The 13454-nt window shown below is 47.9% G+C and overlaps 2 protein-coding genes across 2 annotated transcripts in view; one reads left to right on the forward strand and one right to left on the reverse strand.

Moving 5' to 3' along the window:
- Nucleotides 1-2516: 2516 nt before the first annotated feature.
- On the forward strand, nt 2517-11762 carry LOC311126437 (guanine nucleotide-binding protein G(I)/G(S)/G(O) subunit gamma-13-like; the record flags this gene model as incomplete). Its single annotated transcript, XM_084200436.1, has 2 exons — nt 2517-2614; nt 9813-11762. 2 exons carry the CDS (start codon nt 2517-2519, stop codon nt 9916-9918), a joined length of 204 nt encoding a protein of 67 aa, XP_084056562.1. The 3' UTR covers nt 9919-11762.
- A 195-nt stretch (nt 11763-11957) lies between these two features.
- The window catches only part of LOC311126436 (chromosome transmission fidelity protein 18 homolog), a gene marked incomplete at its 5' end in the record, with an annotated part of 52144 nt that continues 50647 nt past the window's right edge, over nt 11958-13454 (reverse strand). The window contains one exon of the mRNA XM_084200435.1: nt 11958-12107. Within this exon, the coding sequence (XP_084056561.1) occupies nt 11986-12107 (122 nt within the window). The remainder of the gene's footprint in view (nt 12108-13454) is intronic.

A 13454-nucleotide genomic window follows, 5' to 3' on the forward strand; every position in this document is an offset into this window, starting at 1 on the left:
AGATCTGTCTGGTAGGAGAGTGTAGACTATAGATCTGTCTGGTAGGAGAGTGTAGACTGTATAGATCTGTCTGGTAGGAGAGTGTAGACTGTATAGATCTGTCTGGTAGGAGAGTGTAGACTGTATAGATCTGTCTGGTAGGAGAGTGTAGACTATAGATCTGTCTGGTAGGAGAGTGTAGACTATAGATCTGTCTGGTAGGAGAGTGTAGACTGTATATATCTGTCTGGTAGGAGAGTGTAGACTATAGATCTGTCTGGTAGGAGAGTGTAGACTGTATAGATCTGTCTGGTAGGAGAGTGTAGACTATAGATCTGTCTGGTAGGAGAGTGTAGACTGTATAGATCTGTCTGGTAGGAGAGTGTAGACTGTATAGATCTGTCTGGTAGGAGAGTGTAGACTATAGATCTGTCTGGTAGGAGAGTGTAGACTGTATAGATCTGTCTGGTAGGAGAGTGTAGACTATAGATCTGTCTGGTAGGAGAGTGTAGACTGTATAGATCTGTCTGGTAGGAGAGTGTAGACTGTATAGATCTGTCTGGTAGGAGAGTGTAGACTGTATAGATATGTCTGTCTGGTAGGAGAGTGTAGACTGTATAGATCTGTCTGTCTGGTAGGAGAGTGTAGACTATAGATCTGTCTGTCTGGTAGGAGAGTGTAGACTATAGATCTGTCTGGTAGGAGAGTGTAGACTGTATAGATCTGTCTGGTAGGAGAGTGTAGACTATAGATCTGTCTGGTAGGAGAGTGTAGACTATAGATCTGTCTGGTAGGAGAGTGTAGACTATAGATCTGTCTGGTAGGAGAGTGTAGACTATAGATCTGTCTGGTAGGAGAGTGTAGACTGTATAGATCTGTCTGGTAGGAGAGTGTAGACTATAGATCTGTCTGGTAGGAGAGTGTAGACTATAGATCTGTCTGGTAGGAGAGTGTAGACTGTATAGATCTGTCTGGTAGGAGAGTGTAGACTGTATAGATCTGTCTGGTAGGAGAGTGTAGACTATAGATCTGTCTGGTAGGAGAGTGTAGACTATAGATCTGTCTGGTAGGAGAGTGTAGACTATAGATCTGTCTGGTAGGAGAGTGTAGACTGTATAGATCTGTCTGGTAGGAGAGTGTAGACTATAGATCTGTCTGGTAGGAGAGTGTAGACTGTATAGATCTGTCTGGTAGGAGAGTGTAGACTGTATAGATCTGTCTGGTAGGAGAGTGTAGACTGTATAGATCTGTCTGGTAGGAGAGTGTAGACTGTATAGATCTGTCTGGTAGGAGAGTGTAGACTATAGATCTGTCTGGTAGGAGAGTGTAGACTATAGATCTGTCTGGTAGGAGAGTGTAGACTGTATAGATCTGTCTGGTAGGAGAGTGTAGACTATAGATCTGTCTGGTAGGAGAGTGTAGACTGTATAGATCTGTCTGGTAGGAGAGTGTAGACTATAGATCTGTCTGGTAGGAGAGTGTAGACTGTATAGATATGTCTGGTAGGAGAGTGTAGACTATAGATCTGTCTGGTAGGAGAGTGTAGACTGTATAGATATGTCTGGTAGGAGAGTGTAGACTGTATAGATCTGTCTGGTAGGAGAGTGTAGACTGTATAGATCTGTCTGGTAGGAGAGTGTAGACTGTATAGATCTGTCTGGTAGGAGAGTGTAGACTATAGATCTGTCTGGTAGGAGAGTGTAGACTATAGATCTGTCTGGTAGGAGAGTGTAGACTATATAGATCTGTCTGGTAGGGGAGTGTAGACAATGTATAGATCTGTCTGGTAGGAGAGTGTAGACTGTAATAGATCTGTCTGGTAGGAGAGTGTAGACTGTAGATCTGTCTGGTAGGAGAGTGTAGACTGTATAGATCTGTCTGGTAGGAGAGTGTAGACTATAGATCTGTCTGGTAGGAGAGTGTAGACTATAGATCTGTCTGGTAGGAGAGTGTAGACTGTATAGATCTGTCTGGTAGGAGAGTGTAGACTATAGATCTGTCTGGTAGGAGAGTGTAGACTGTATAGATCTGTCTGGTAGGAGAGTGTAGACTATAGATCTGTCTTTTAGGAGAGTGTAGACTATAGATCTGTCTGGTAGGAGAGTGTAGACTGTATAGATCTGTCTGGTAGGAGAGTGTAGACTGTATAGATCTGTCTGGTAGGAGAGTGTAGACTATAGATCTGTCTGGTAGGAGAGTGTAGACTGTATAGATCTGTCTGGTAGGAGAGTGTAGACTGTATAGATCTGTCTGGTAGGAGAGTGTAGACTATAGATCTGTCTGGTAGGAGAGTGTAGACTATAGATCTGTCTGGTAGGAGAGTGTAGACTATAGATCTGTCTGGTAGGAGAGTGTAGACTGTATAGATCTGTCTGGTAGGAGAGTGTAGACTATAGATCTGTCTGGTAGGAGAGTACAGGTTGAAATTCAACACATTTCGGGTACAGTAAACATATTTTATCTATTTTTTGTGTGTGTGGTATGGTGTGTGTAATGTGTATGTATGTATATATATATATGTATGTATGTATGTGTAGATGGAGGACTTGGACCTTCCTCAGATGAAAAGAGAGGTGGAGAGTCTTCAGTACCAGTTGGCCATCAGCAGAGAGAAATCCTCCATCACTGTTACTGAGTACGTACTGTTCAGGTTTCTATCCCAGAGTCCTTCTGGTCTCTATCCCAGTGTCTAGTCCTTCTGGTCTCTATCCCAGAGTCCTTCTGGTCTCTATCCCAGTGTCTAGTCCTTCTGGTCTCTATCCCAGTGTCTAGTCCTTCTGGTCTCTATCCCAGAGTCCTTCTGGTCTCTATCCCAGTGTCTAGTCCTTCTGGTCTCTATCCCAGAGTCTAGTCCTTCTGGTCTCTATCCCAGAGTCCTTCTGGTCTCTATCCCAGTGTCTAGTCCTTCTGGTCTCTATCCCAGAGTCCTTCTGGTCTCTATCCCAGTGTCTAGTCCTTCTGGTCTCTATCCCAGAGTCTAGTCCTTCTGGTCTCTATCCCAGAGTCCTTCTGGTCTCTATCCCAGTGTCTAGTCCTTCTGGTCTCTATCCCAGTGTCTAGTCCTTCTGGTCTCTATCCCAGTGTCTAGTCCTTCTGGTCTCTATCCTAGTGTCCTTCTGGTCTCTATCCCAGTGTCCTTCTGGTCTCTATCCCAGAGTCCTTCTGGTCTCTATCCCAGTGTCTAGTCCTTCTGGTCTCTATCCCAGTGTCTAGTCCTTCTGGTCTCTATGCCAGAGTCCTTCTGGTCTCTATCCCAGTGTCTAGTCCTTCTGGTCTCTATCCCAGTGTCTAGTCCTTCTGGTCTCTATCCCAGTGTCTAGTCCTTCTGGTCTCTATCCCAGTGTCTTTCTGGTCTCTATCCCAGAGTCTAGTCCTTCTGGTCTCTATCCCAGTGTCTAGTCCTTCTGGTCTCTATCCCAGTGTCCTTCTGGTCTCTATCCCAGTGTCCTTCTGGTCTCTATCCCAGTGTCCTTCTGGTCTCTATCCCAGTGTCTAGTTCTTCTAGTCTCTATCCCAGTGTCCTTCTGGTCTCTATCCCAGTGTCCTTCTGGTCTCTATCCCAGTGTCTAGTCCTTCTGGTCTCTATCCCAGAGTCTAGTCCTTCTGGTCTCTATCCCAGAGTCTAGTCCTTCTGGTCTCTATCCCAGAGTCTAGTCCTTCTGGTCTCTATCCCAGTGTCTAGTCCTTCTGGTCTCTATCCCAGAGTCTAGTCCTTCTGGTCTCTATCCCAGTGTCTAGTCCTTTTGGTCTCTATCCCAGAGTCTAGTCCTTCTGGTCTCTATCCCAGTTTCTAGTCCTTCTGGTCTCTATCCCAGTGTCCTTCTGGTCTCTATCCCAGAGTCTAATCCTTCTGGTCTCTATCCCAGAGAATAGTCCTTCTGGTCTCTATCCCAGAGTCTAGTCCTTCTGGTCTCTATCCCAGTGTCCTTCTGGTCTCTATCCCAGTGTCTAGTTCTTCTAGTCTCTATCACAGTGTCTAGTTCTTCTAGTCTCTATCCCAGTGTCCTTCTGGTCTCTATCCCAGTGTCTAGTCCTTCTGGTCTCTATCCCAGTGTCTAGTCCTTCTGGTCTCTATCCCAGTGTCTAGTCCTTCTGGTCTCTATCCCAGAGTCTAGTCCTTCTGGTCTCTATCCCAGAGTCTAGTCCTTCTAGTCTCTATCCCAGTGTCTAGTTCTTCTAGTCTCCATCCCAGTGTCCTTCTGGTCTCTATCCCAGTGTCCTTCTGGTCTCTATCCCAGTTTCTAGTCCTTCTGGTATCTATCCCAGTGTCTAGTTCTTCTAGTCTCTATCCCAGTGTCCTTCTGGTCTCTATCCCAGTGTCCTTCTGGACTCTATCCCAGTGTCCTTCTGGTCTCTATCCCAGTGTCTAGTCCTTCTGGTCTCCATCCCAGTGTCCTTCTGGTCTCTATCCCAGTGTCTAGTCCTTCTGGTCTCTATCCCAGTGTCCTTCTGGTCTCTATCCCAGTGTCTAGTCCTTCTGGTCTCTATCCCAGTGTCTAGTCCTTCTGGTCTCTATCCCAGTGTCTAGTCCTTCTGGTCTCTATCCCAGTGTCTAGTCCTTCTGGTCTCTATCCCAGTGTCCTTCTGGTCTCTATCCCAGAGTCCTTCTGGTCTCTATCCCAGTGTCCTTCTGGTCTCTATCCCAGTGTCTAGTCCTTCTGGTCTCTATCCCAGTGTCTAGTCCTTCTGGTCTCTATCCCAGTGTCTAGTCCTTCTGGTCTCTATCGCAGTGTCCTTCTGGTCTCTATCCCCGTTTCTAGTCCTTTTGGTCTCTATCCCAGTGTCCTTCTGGTCTCTATCCCAGTGTCTAGTCCTTCTGGTCTCTATCCCAGTGTCTAGTCCTTCTGGTCTCTATCCCAGTGTCTAGTCCTTCTGGTCTCTATCCCAGTGTTCTTCTGGTCTCTATCCCAGTGTCTAGTCCTTCTGGTCTCTATCCCAGTGTCTAGTCATTCTGGTCTCTATCCCAGTGTCCTTCTGGTCTCTATCCCAGTGTCCTTCTAGTCTCTATCCCAGAGTCTTTCTGGTCTCTATCCCAGTGTCCTTCTGGTCTCTATCCCAGTGTCATTCTGGTCTCTATCCCAGAGTCTAGTCCTTCTGGTCTCTATCCCAGAGTCTAGTCCTTCTGGTCTCTATCCCAGTGTCTAGTCCTTCTGGTCTCTATCCCAGAGTCCTTCTGGTCTCTATCCCAGTGTCCTTCTTGTCTCTATCCCAGTGTCCTTCTGGTCTCTATCCCAGAGTCTAGTCCTTCTGGTCTCTATCCCAGTGTCCTTCTGGTCTCTATCCCAGTGTCTAGTCCTTCTGGTCTCTATCCCAGTGTCTAGTCCTTCTGGTCTCTATCCCAGTGTCCTTCTGGTCTCTATCCCAGTGTCCTTCTGGTCTCTATCCCAGTGTCCTTCTGGTCTCTATCCCAGTGTCTAGTCCTTCTGGTCTCTATCCCAGTGTCTAGTCCTTCTGGTCTCTATCCCAGTGTCTAGTCCTTCTGGTCTCTATCCCAGTGTCTAGTCCTTCTGGTCTCTATCCCAGTGTTCTTCTGGTCTCTATCCCAGTGTCTAGTCCTTCGGGTCTCTATCCCAGTGTCTAGTCCTTCTGGTCTCTATCCCAGTGTCCTTCGGGTCTCTATCCCAGTGTACTTCTGGTCTCTATCCCAGTGTCCTTCTGGCCTTCTGGTCTCTATCCCAGTGTCCTTCTGGTCTCTATCCCAGTGTCTAGTCCTTCTGGTCTCTATCCCAGTGTCTAGTCCTTCTGGTCTCTATCCCAGTGTTCTTCTGGTCTTTATCCCAGTGTCTAGTCCTTCGGGTCTCTATCCCAGTGTCTAGTCCTTCGGGTCTCTATCCCAGTGTCCTTTTGGTCTCTATCCCAGTGTCCTTTTGGTCTCTATCCCAGAGTCCTTTTGGTCTCTATCCCAGAGTCCTTCTGGTCTCTATCCCAGTGTCCTTCTTGTCTCTATCCCAGTGTCCTTCTGGTCTCTATCCCAGAGTCTAGTCCTTCTGGTCTCTATCCCAGAGTCTAGTTCTTCTAGTCTCTATCCCAGTGTCCTTCTGGTCTCTATCCCAGTGTCCCTCTGGTCTCTATCCCAGAGTCTAGTCCTTCTGGTCTCTATCCCAGTGTCTAGTCCTTCTGGTCTCTATCCCAGAGTCCTTCTGGTCTCTATCCCAGTGTCCTTCTTGTCTCTATCCCAGTGTCCTTCTGGTCTCTATCCCAGTGTCCTTCTGGTCTCTATCCCAGTGTCCTTCTGGTCTCTATCCCAGTGTCTAGTCCTTCTGGTCTCTATCCCAGTGTCCTTCTGGTCTCTATCCCAGTGTCCTTCTGGTCTCTATCCCAGTTGCTAGTCCTTCTGGTCTCTATCCCAGTGTCTAGTCCTTCTGGTCTCTATCCCAGTGTCTAGTCCTTCTGGTCTCTATCCCAGTGTCTAGTCCTTCTGGTCTCTATCCCAGTGTTCTTCTGGTCTCTATCCCAGTTTCTAGTCCTTCTGGTCTCTATCCCAGTGTCTAGTCCTTCTGGTCTCTATCCCAGTGTCCTTCGGGTCTCTATCCCAGTGTCCTTCTGGTCTCTATCCCAGTGTCCTTCTGGTCTCTATCCCAGTGTCCTTCTGGTCTCTATCCCAGTGTCTAGTCCTTCTGGTCTCTATCCCAGTGTCTAGTCCTTCTGGTCTCTATCCCAGTGTCTAGTCCTTCTGGTCTCTATCCCAGTGTCTAGTCCTTCTGGTCTCTATACCAGTGTTCTTCTGGTCTCTATCCCAGTGTCTAGTCCTTCGGATCTCTATCCCAGTGTCTAGTCCTTCGGGTCTCTATCCCAGTGTCCTTTTGGTCTCTATCCCAGTGTCCTTTTGGTCTCTATCCCAGTGTCCTTTTGGTCTCTATCCCAGTGTCCTTTTGGTCTCTATCCCAGTGTCCTTTTGGTCTCTATCCCAGTGTCCTTCTGGTCTCTATCCCAGTGTCCTTTTGGTCTCTATCCCAGTGTCCTTTTGGTCTTTATCCCGATGTCCTTCTGGTCTCTATCCCAGTGTCTAGTCCTTCTGGTCTCTATCCCAGAGTCTAGTCCTTCTGGTCTCTAGCCCAGTGTCTAGTCCTTCTGGTCTCTATCCCAGTGTCCTTTTGGTCTCTATCCCAGTGTCCTTTTGGTCTCTATCCCAGTGTCTAGTCCTTCTGGTCTCTATCCCAGTGTCTAGTCCTTCTGGTCTCTATCCCAGTGTCTAGTCCTTCTGGTCTCTATACCAGTGTTCTTCTGGTCTCTATCCCAGTGTCTAGTCCTTCGGATCTCTATCCCAGTGTCTAGTCCTTCGGGTCTCTATCCCAGTGTCCTTTTGGTCTCTATCCCAGTGTCCTTTTGGTCTCTATCCCAGTGTCCTTTTGGTCTCTATCCCAGTGTCCTTTTGGTCTCTATCCCAGTGTCCTTCTGGTCTCTATCCCAGTGTCCTTTTGGTCTCTATCCCAGTGTCCTTTTGGTCTTTATCCCGATGTCCTTCTGGTCTCTATCCCAGTGTCTAGTCCTTCTGGTCTCTATCCCAGAGTCTAGTCTTTCTGGTCTCTAGCCCAGTGTCTAGTCCTTCTGGTGTCTATCCCAGTGTCCTTTTGGTCTCTATCCCAGTGTCCTTTTGGTCTCTATCCCAGTGTCTAGTCCTTCTGGTCTCTATCCCAGTGTCTAGTCCTTCTGGTCTCTATCCCAGTGTCTAGTCCTTCTGGTCTCTATCCCAGTGTCTAGTCCTTCTGGTCTCTATCCCAGTGTCTAGTCCTTCTGGTCTCTATCCCAGTGTCTAGTCCTTCTGGTCTCTATACCAGTGTTCTTCTGGTCTCTATCCCAGTGTCTAGTCCTTCGGATCTCTATCCCAGTGTCTAGTCCTTCGGGTCTCTATCCCAGTGTCCTTTTGGTCTCTATCCCAGTGTCCTTTTGGTCTCTATCCCAGTGTCCTTTTGGTCTCTATCCCAGTGTCCTTTTGGTCTCTATCCCAGTGTCCTTCTGGTCTCTATCCCAGTGTCCTTTTGGTCTCTATCCCAGTGTCCTTTTGGTCTTTATCCCGATGTCCTTCTGGTCTCTATCCCAGTGTCTAGTCCTTCTGGTCTCTATCCCAGAGTCTAGTCCTTCTGGTCTCTAGCCCAGTGTCCTTTTGGTCTCTATCCCAGTGTCCTTTTGGTCTCTATCCCAGTGTCTAGTCCTTCTGGTCTCTATCCCAGTGTCTAGTCCTTCTGGTCACTATCCCAGTGTCCTTTTGGTCTCTATCCCAGTGTCTAGTCCTTCTGGTCTCTATCCCAGTGTCTAGTCCTTCTGGTCTCTATCCCAGAGTCGTGTCCTTTTGGTCTTTATCCCGATGTCCTTCTGGTCTCTATCCCAGTGTCTAGTCCTTCTGGTCTCTATCCCAGAGTCTAGTCCTTTTGGTCTCTATCCCAGTGTCCTTTTGGTCTCTATCCCAGTGTCCTTTTGGTCTCTATCCCAGTGTCTAGTCCTTCTGGTCTCTATCCCAGTGTCTAGTCCTTCTGGTCTCTATCCCAGTGTCCTTTTGGTCTCTATCCCAGTGTCTAGTCCTTCTGGTCTCTATCCCAGTGTCTAGTCCTTCTGGTCTCTATCCCAGTGTCTAGTCCTTCTGGTCTCTATCCTAGTGTCCTTCTGGTCTCTATCCCAGTGTCCTTCTGGTCTCTATCCCAGTGTCCTTCTGGTCTCTATCCCAGAGTCTAGTCCTTCTGGTCTCTATCCCAGTGTCTAGTCCTTCTGGTCTCTATCCCAGTGTCTAGTCCTTCTGGTCTCTATCCCAGAGTCCTTCTGGTCTCTATCCCAGTGTCTAGTCCTTCTGGTCTCTATCCCAGTGTCTAGTCCTTCTGGTCTCTATCCCAGTGTCCTTCTGGTCTCTATCCCAGTGTCCTTCTGGTCTCTATCCCAGTGTCTAGTCATTCTGGTCTCTATCCCAGTGTCTAGTCCTTCTGGTCTATATCCCAGTGTCTAGTCCTTCTGGTCTCTATCCCAGAGTCCTTCTGGTCTCTATCCCAGTGTCTAGTCCTTCTGGTCTCTATCCCAGTGTCTAGTCCTTCTGGTCTCTATCCCAGTGTCTAGTCCTTCTGGTCTCTATCCCAGTGTCTAGTCCTTCTGGTCTCTATCCCAGTGTCTAGTCCTTCTGGCCTCTATCCTAGTGTCCTTCTGGTCTCTATCCCAGAGTCTAGTCTCTATCCCAGTGTCCTTCTGGTCTCTATCCCAGTGTCCTTCTGGTCTCTATCCCAGTGTCCTTCTGGTCTCCGTACCAACACAATATAAATACATGTTTTATTGTCACACAACAGATAGGTGCAGTGTAATGTGTTGTTTTACAGGGTCAGCCATAGTTGTATGGCCCTCCCTGGAAATCATTATGGTTAAGTGCCTTGCTCAAGGGCACATCAACAGATTTCTCACCTTGTCGTCTCGGGGATTCGAACCAGCAACATTTCGTTTACTGGCCCAATCCTCTAACCACCAGGCTACCTGTTGCACAAACTCTTTATTTCACAGATTTAAAGCTGTTAAGTCAGCAACACTGAAAATGTGAATAGTTAGGAATGTTGGGTAAGATTGGAAAACAAAAGTCTCAACTAGGATTCAAACTAGCAACCTTGTCTACGTCCGGGATTCAATCTGATCGTGGGTTTTAGGCGGTTTTGAAAGGCAATGTTTTCCGCGTTTGGTGAGTTCCCATTTACGGTAAACGCTGCACAGGTCGACTCAATCAGAAGTTACCTTAGAAAACACCTAGAACCTGAACCTGCCATCAGATTGAATCCCAGCCTAGTGGACAGAGGAGTGTGTGTGTGTGTGTGGTCTAACAGTGTGTGTGTGTGTGGTCTAACGGTGTGTGTGTGCTCTCTCGGCAGGCTGGTGAAATGGATCGAGGGGTGTGTGTGTGACGACCCCTTCCTGAACCCAGAGCTGATGAGGGCCAACCCCTGGGTGGAGAAAGGCAAGTGTGTGATCCTCTAAGAGACACACACGGAGACACGGAGACATGGACACACACGGAGACAGAGACACACACAGAGACACAGAGACATGGACACACACAGAGACACGGAGACATGGACACACACGGAGACACAGAGACACACACGGAGACACAGAGACACACACGGAGACAGAGACACACACGGAGACACGGAGACATGGACACACACGGAGACACGGAGACAGAGACACACACGGAGACAGAGACACACACGGAGACACGGAGACATGGACACACACGGAGACACTGAGACATGGACACACACGGAGACAGAGACACACACGGAGACACTGAGACATGGACACACACGGAGACAGAGACACACACGGAGACACTGAGACATGGACACACACGGAGACAGAGACACACACGGAGACACTGAGACATGGACACACACGGAGACAGAGACACACACGGAGACACTGAGACATGGACACACACGGAGACAGAGACACACACGGAGACAGAGACACACACGGAAACAGAGACACACACGGAAACAGAGACACACACAGAGACAGAGACACACACGGAGACACGGAGACATGGACACACACGGAGACAGAGACACACACGGAAACACGGAGACATGGACACACACGGAGACAGAGACACACACGGAGACAGAGACACACACGGAGACACGGAGACATGGACACACACGGAGACAGAGACACACACGGAGACAGAGACACACACGGAGACACGGAGACATGGACACACACGGAGACAGAGACACACACGGAGACAGAGACACACACGGAGACACTGAGACACACACGGAGACACTGAGACATGGACACACACGGAGACAGAGACACACACGGAGACACTGAGACATGGACACACACGGAGACAGAGACACACACGGAAACACGGAGACATGGACACACACGGAGACATGGACACACACGGAGACAGAGACACACACGGAAACAGAGACACACACGGAGACAGAGACACACACAGAGACAGAGACACACACGGAGACACTGAGACACACACGGAGACACTGAGACACACACGGAGACACTGAGACAGAGACACACACGGAGACACTGAGACAGAGACACACACGGAGACACTGAGACACACACGGAGACACTGAGACAGAGACACACACGAAGACACTGAGACAGAGACACACACGGAGACACTGAGACACACACGGAGACACTGAGACACACACGGAGACACTGAGACACTGAGACACACACGGAGACACAGACAGAGACACACACGGAGACACTGAGACACACACGGAGACACTGAGACACACACGGAGACAGAGACACACACGGAGACACTGAGACACACACTGAGACACACACGGAGACACTGAGACACACACGGAGACAGAGACACACGGAGACACTGAGACACACACTGACACATGGACACACACACACTGAGACCCACACACACACACACTGAGACCCACACACACACACACACACACACGGACACATACTAACTGACGTGTTCTACCATGCTATTTATTTGTCCATCCATGTCTGTGGTTTCAGTTGAAAGTAAACCCCTGCCTGTGTCTGTGTGAGTAGCATGTCCTGCACTGAAAGTAGCTCTGCAGAGTTCATCTTAAAAGCTTTGTTAAAGGACCACATAGCAGTTTGTTGTTAACTAAATCACACTTTTTATTGGCTTTTTCCACTGTCAATCAGAATACACTGTTTTTATTGGCTTTTTCCACTGTCAATCAGAATACACTGTTTTTATTGGCTGTTTCCACTGTCAATCAGAATACACTGTTTTTATTGGCTGTTTCCACTGTCAATCAAACAGAATAAAGTGGTGGTTTGACAGATTGACTCCTGTGGTAATTTATACACTAACATTCTAACGTGTATGAGATGGTGTGTGTGTGTATGGTGTATGTGTGTGTGTGTGTGTACGGTGTATGGTGTGTTTGTGTACGGTGTGTACGTGTGTGTGTGTGTGTGTGTGTATGGTGTATGGTGTGTGTGTGTGTGTGTGTATGGTGTGTGTGTGTGTGTGTGTGTGTGTGTATGGTGTGTATGTGTGTGTTACAGCAATTCTCTGATGTAGACGTTGCGTCGCACGGCGTTGGACACACCCTCGTTGAAACGGAACCACACGTCACTGTTGCCAACCGCTGTCCCCATGGCAACCTCCACACACACCTCACCTAGTGACAGAGACAGTTTACGGTTAAACACCCAGATACACAGCCTATACATACACAGCCTATACACACACAGCCTATACATACACAGCCTATACATACACAGCCTATACATACACAGCCTATACATACACAGCCTATACACAGCCTATACATACACAGCCCAGATACACAGCCTATACATACACAGCCTATACATACACAGCCCAGATACACAGCCCAGATACACAGCCTATACATACACAGCCTATACATACACAGCCCAGATACACAGCCTATACATACACAGCCTATACATACACAGCCCAGATACACAGCCTATACATACACAGCCTATACATACACAGCCTATACACAGCCTATACATACACAGCCCAGATACACAGCCTATACATACACAGCCTATACATACACAGCCCAGATACACAGCCCAGATACACAGCCTATACATACACAGCCTATACATACACAGCCCAGATACACAGCCCAGATACACAGCCTATACATACACAGCCCAGATACACAGCCTATACATACACAGCCTATACATACACAGCCCAGATACACAGCCCTATACACACACAGCCCAGATACACAGCCCTATACATACACAGCCTATACATACACAGCCTATACATACACAGCCTATACATACACAGCCTATACATACACAGCCTATACACACACAGCCTATACATACACAGCCCTATACACACACAGCCCTATACACACACAGCCTATACATACACAGCCTATACATACACAGCCTATACACACACAGCCTATACACACACAGCCTATACACACACAGCCTATACATACACAGCCTATACATACACAGCCTATACATACACAGCCTATACACACACAGCCTATACACACACAGCCTATACATACACAGCCTATACATACACAGCCTATACACACACAGCCTATACACACACATCCTATACACACACAGCCTATACATACACAGCCTATACATACACAGCCTATACACACACAGCCTATACATACACAGCCTATACATACACAGCCTATACATACACAGCCTATACATACACAGCCTATACATACACAGCCTATACATACACAGCCTATACATACACAGCCCTATACACACACAGCCTATACATACACAGCCTATACATACACAGCCCAGATACACAGCCTATACATACACAGCCTATACACACACAGCCCAGATACACAGCCCAGATACACAGCCCAGATACACAGCCCAGATACACAGCCTATACATACACAGCCTATACATACACAGCCCAGATACACAGCCTATACATACACAGCCCAGATACACAGCCTATACATACACAGCCTATACACACA

The sequence above is a fragment of the Coregonus lavaretus genome, assembly GCF_964263955.1.
Source record: "Coregonus lavaretus genome assembly, contig: HAP1_SCAFFOLD_3181, whole genome shotgun sequence".
Taxonomy (NCBI): domain Eukaryota; kingdom Metazoa; phylum Chordata; class Actinopteri; order Salmoniformes; family Salmonidae; genus Coregonus; species Coregonus lavaretus.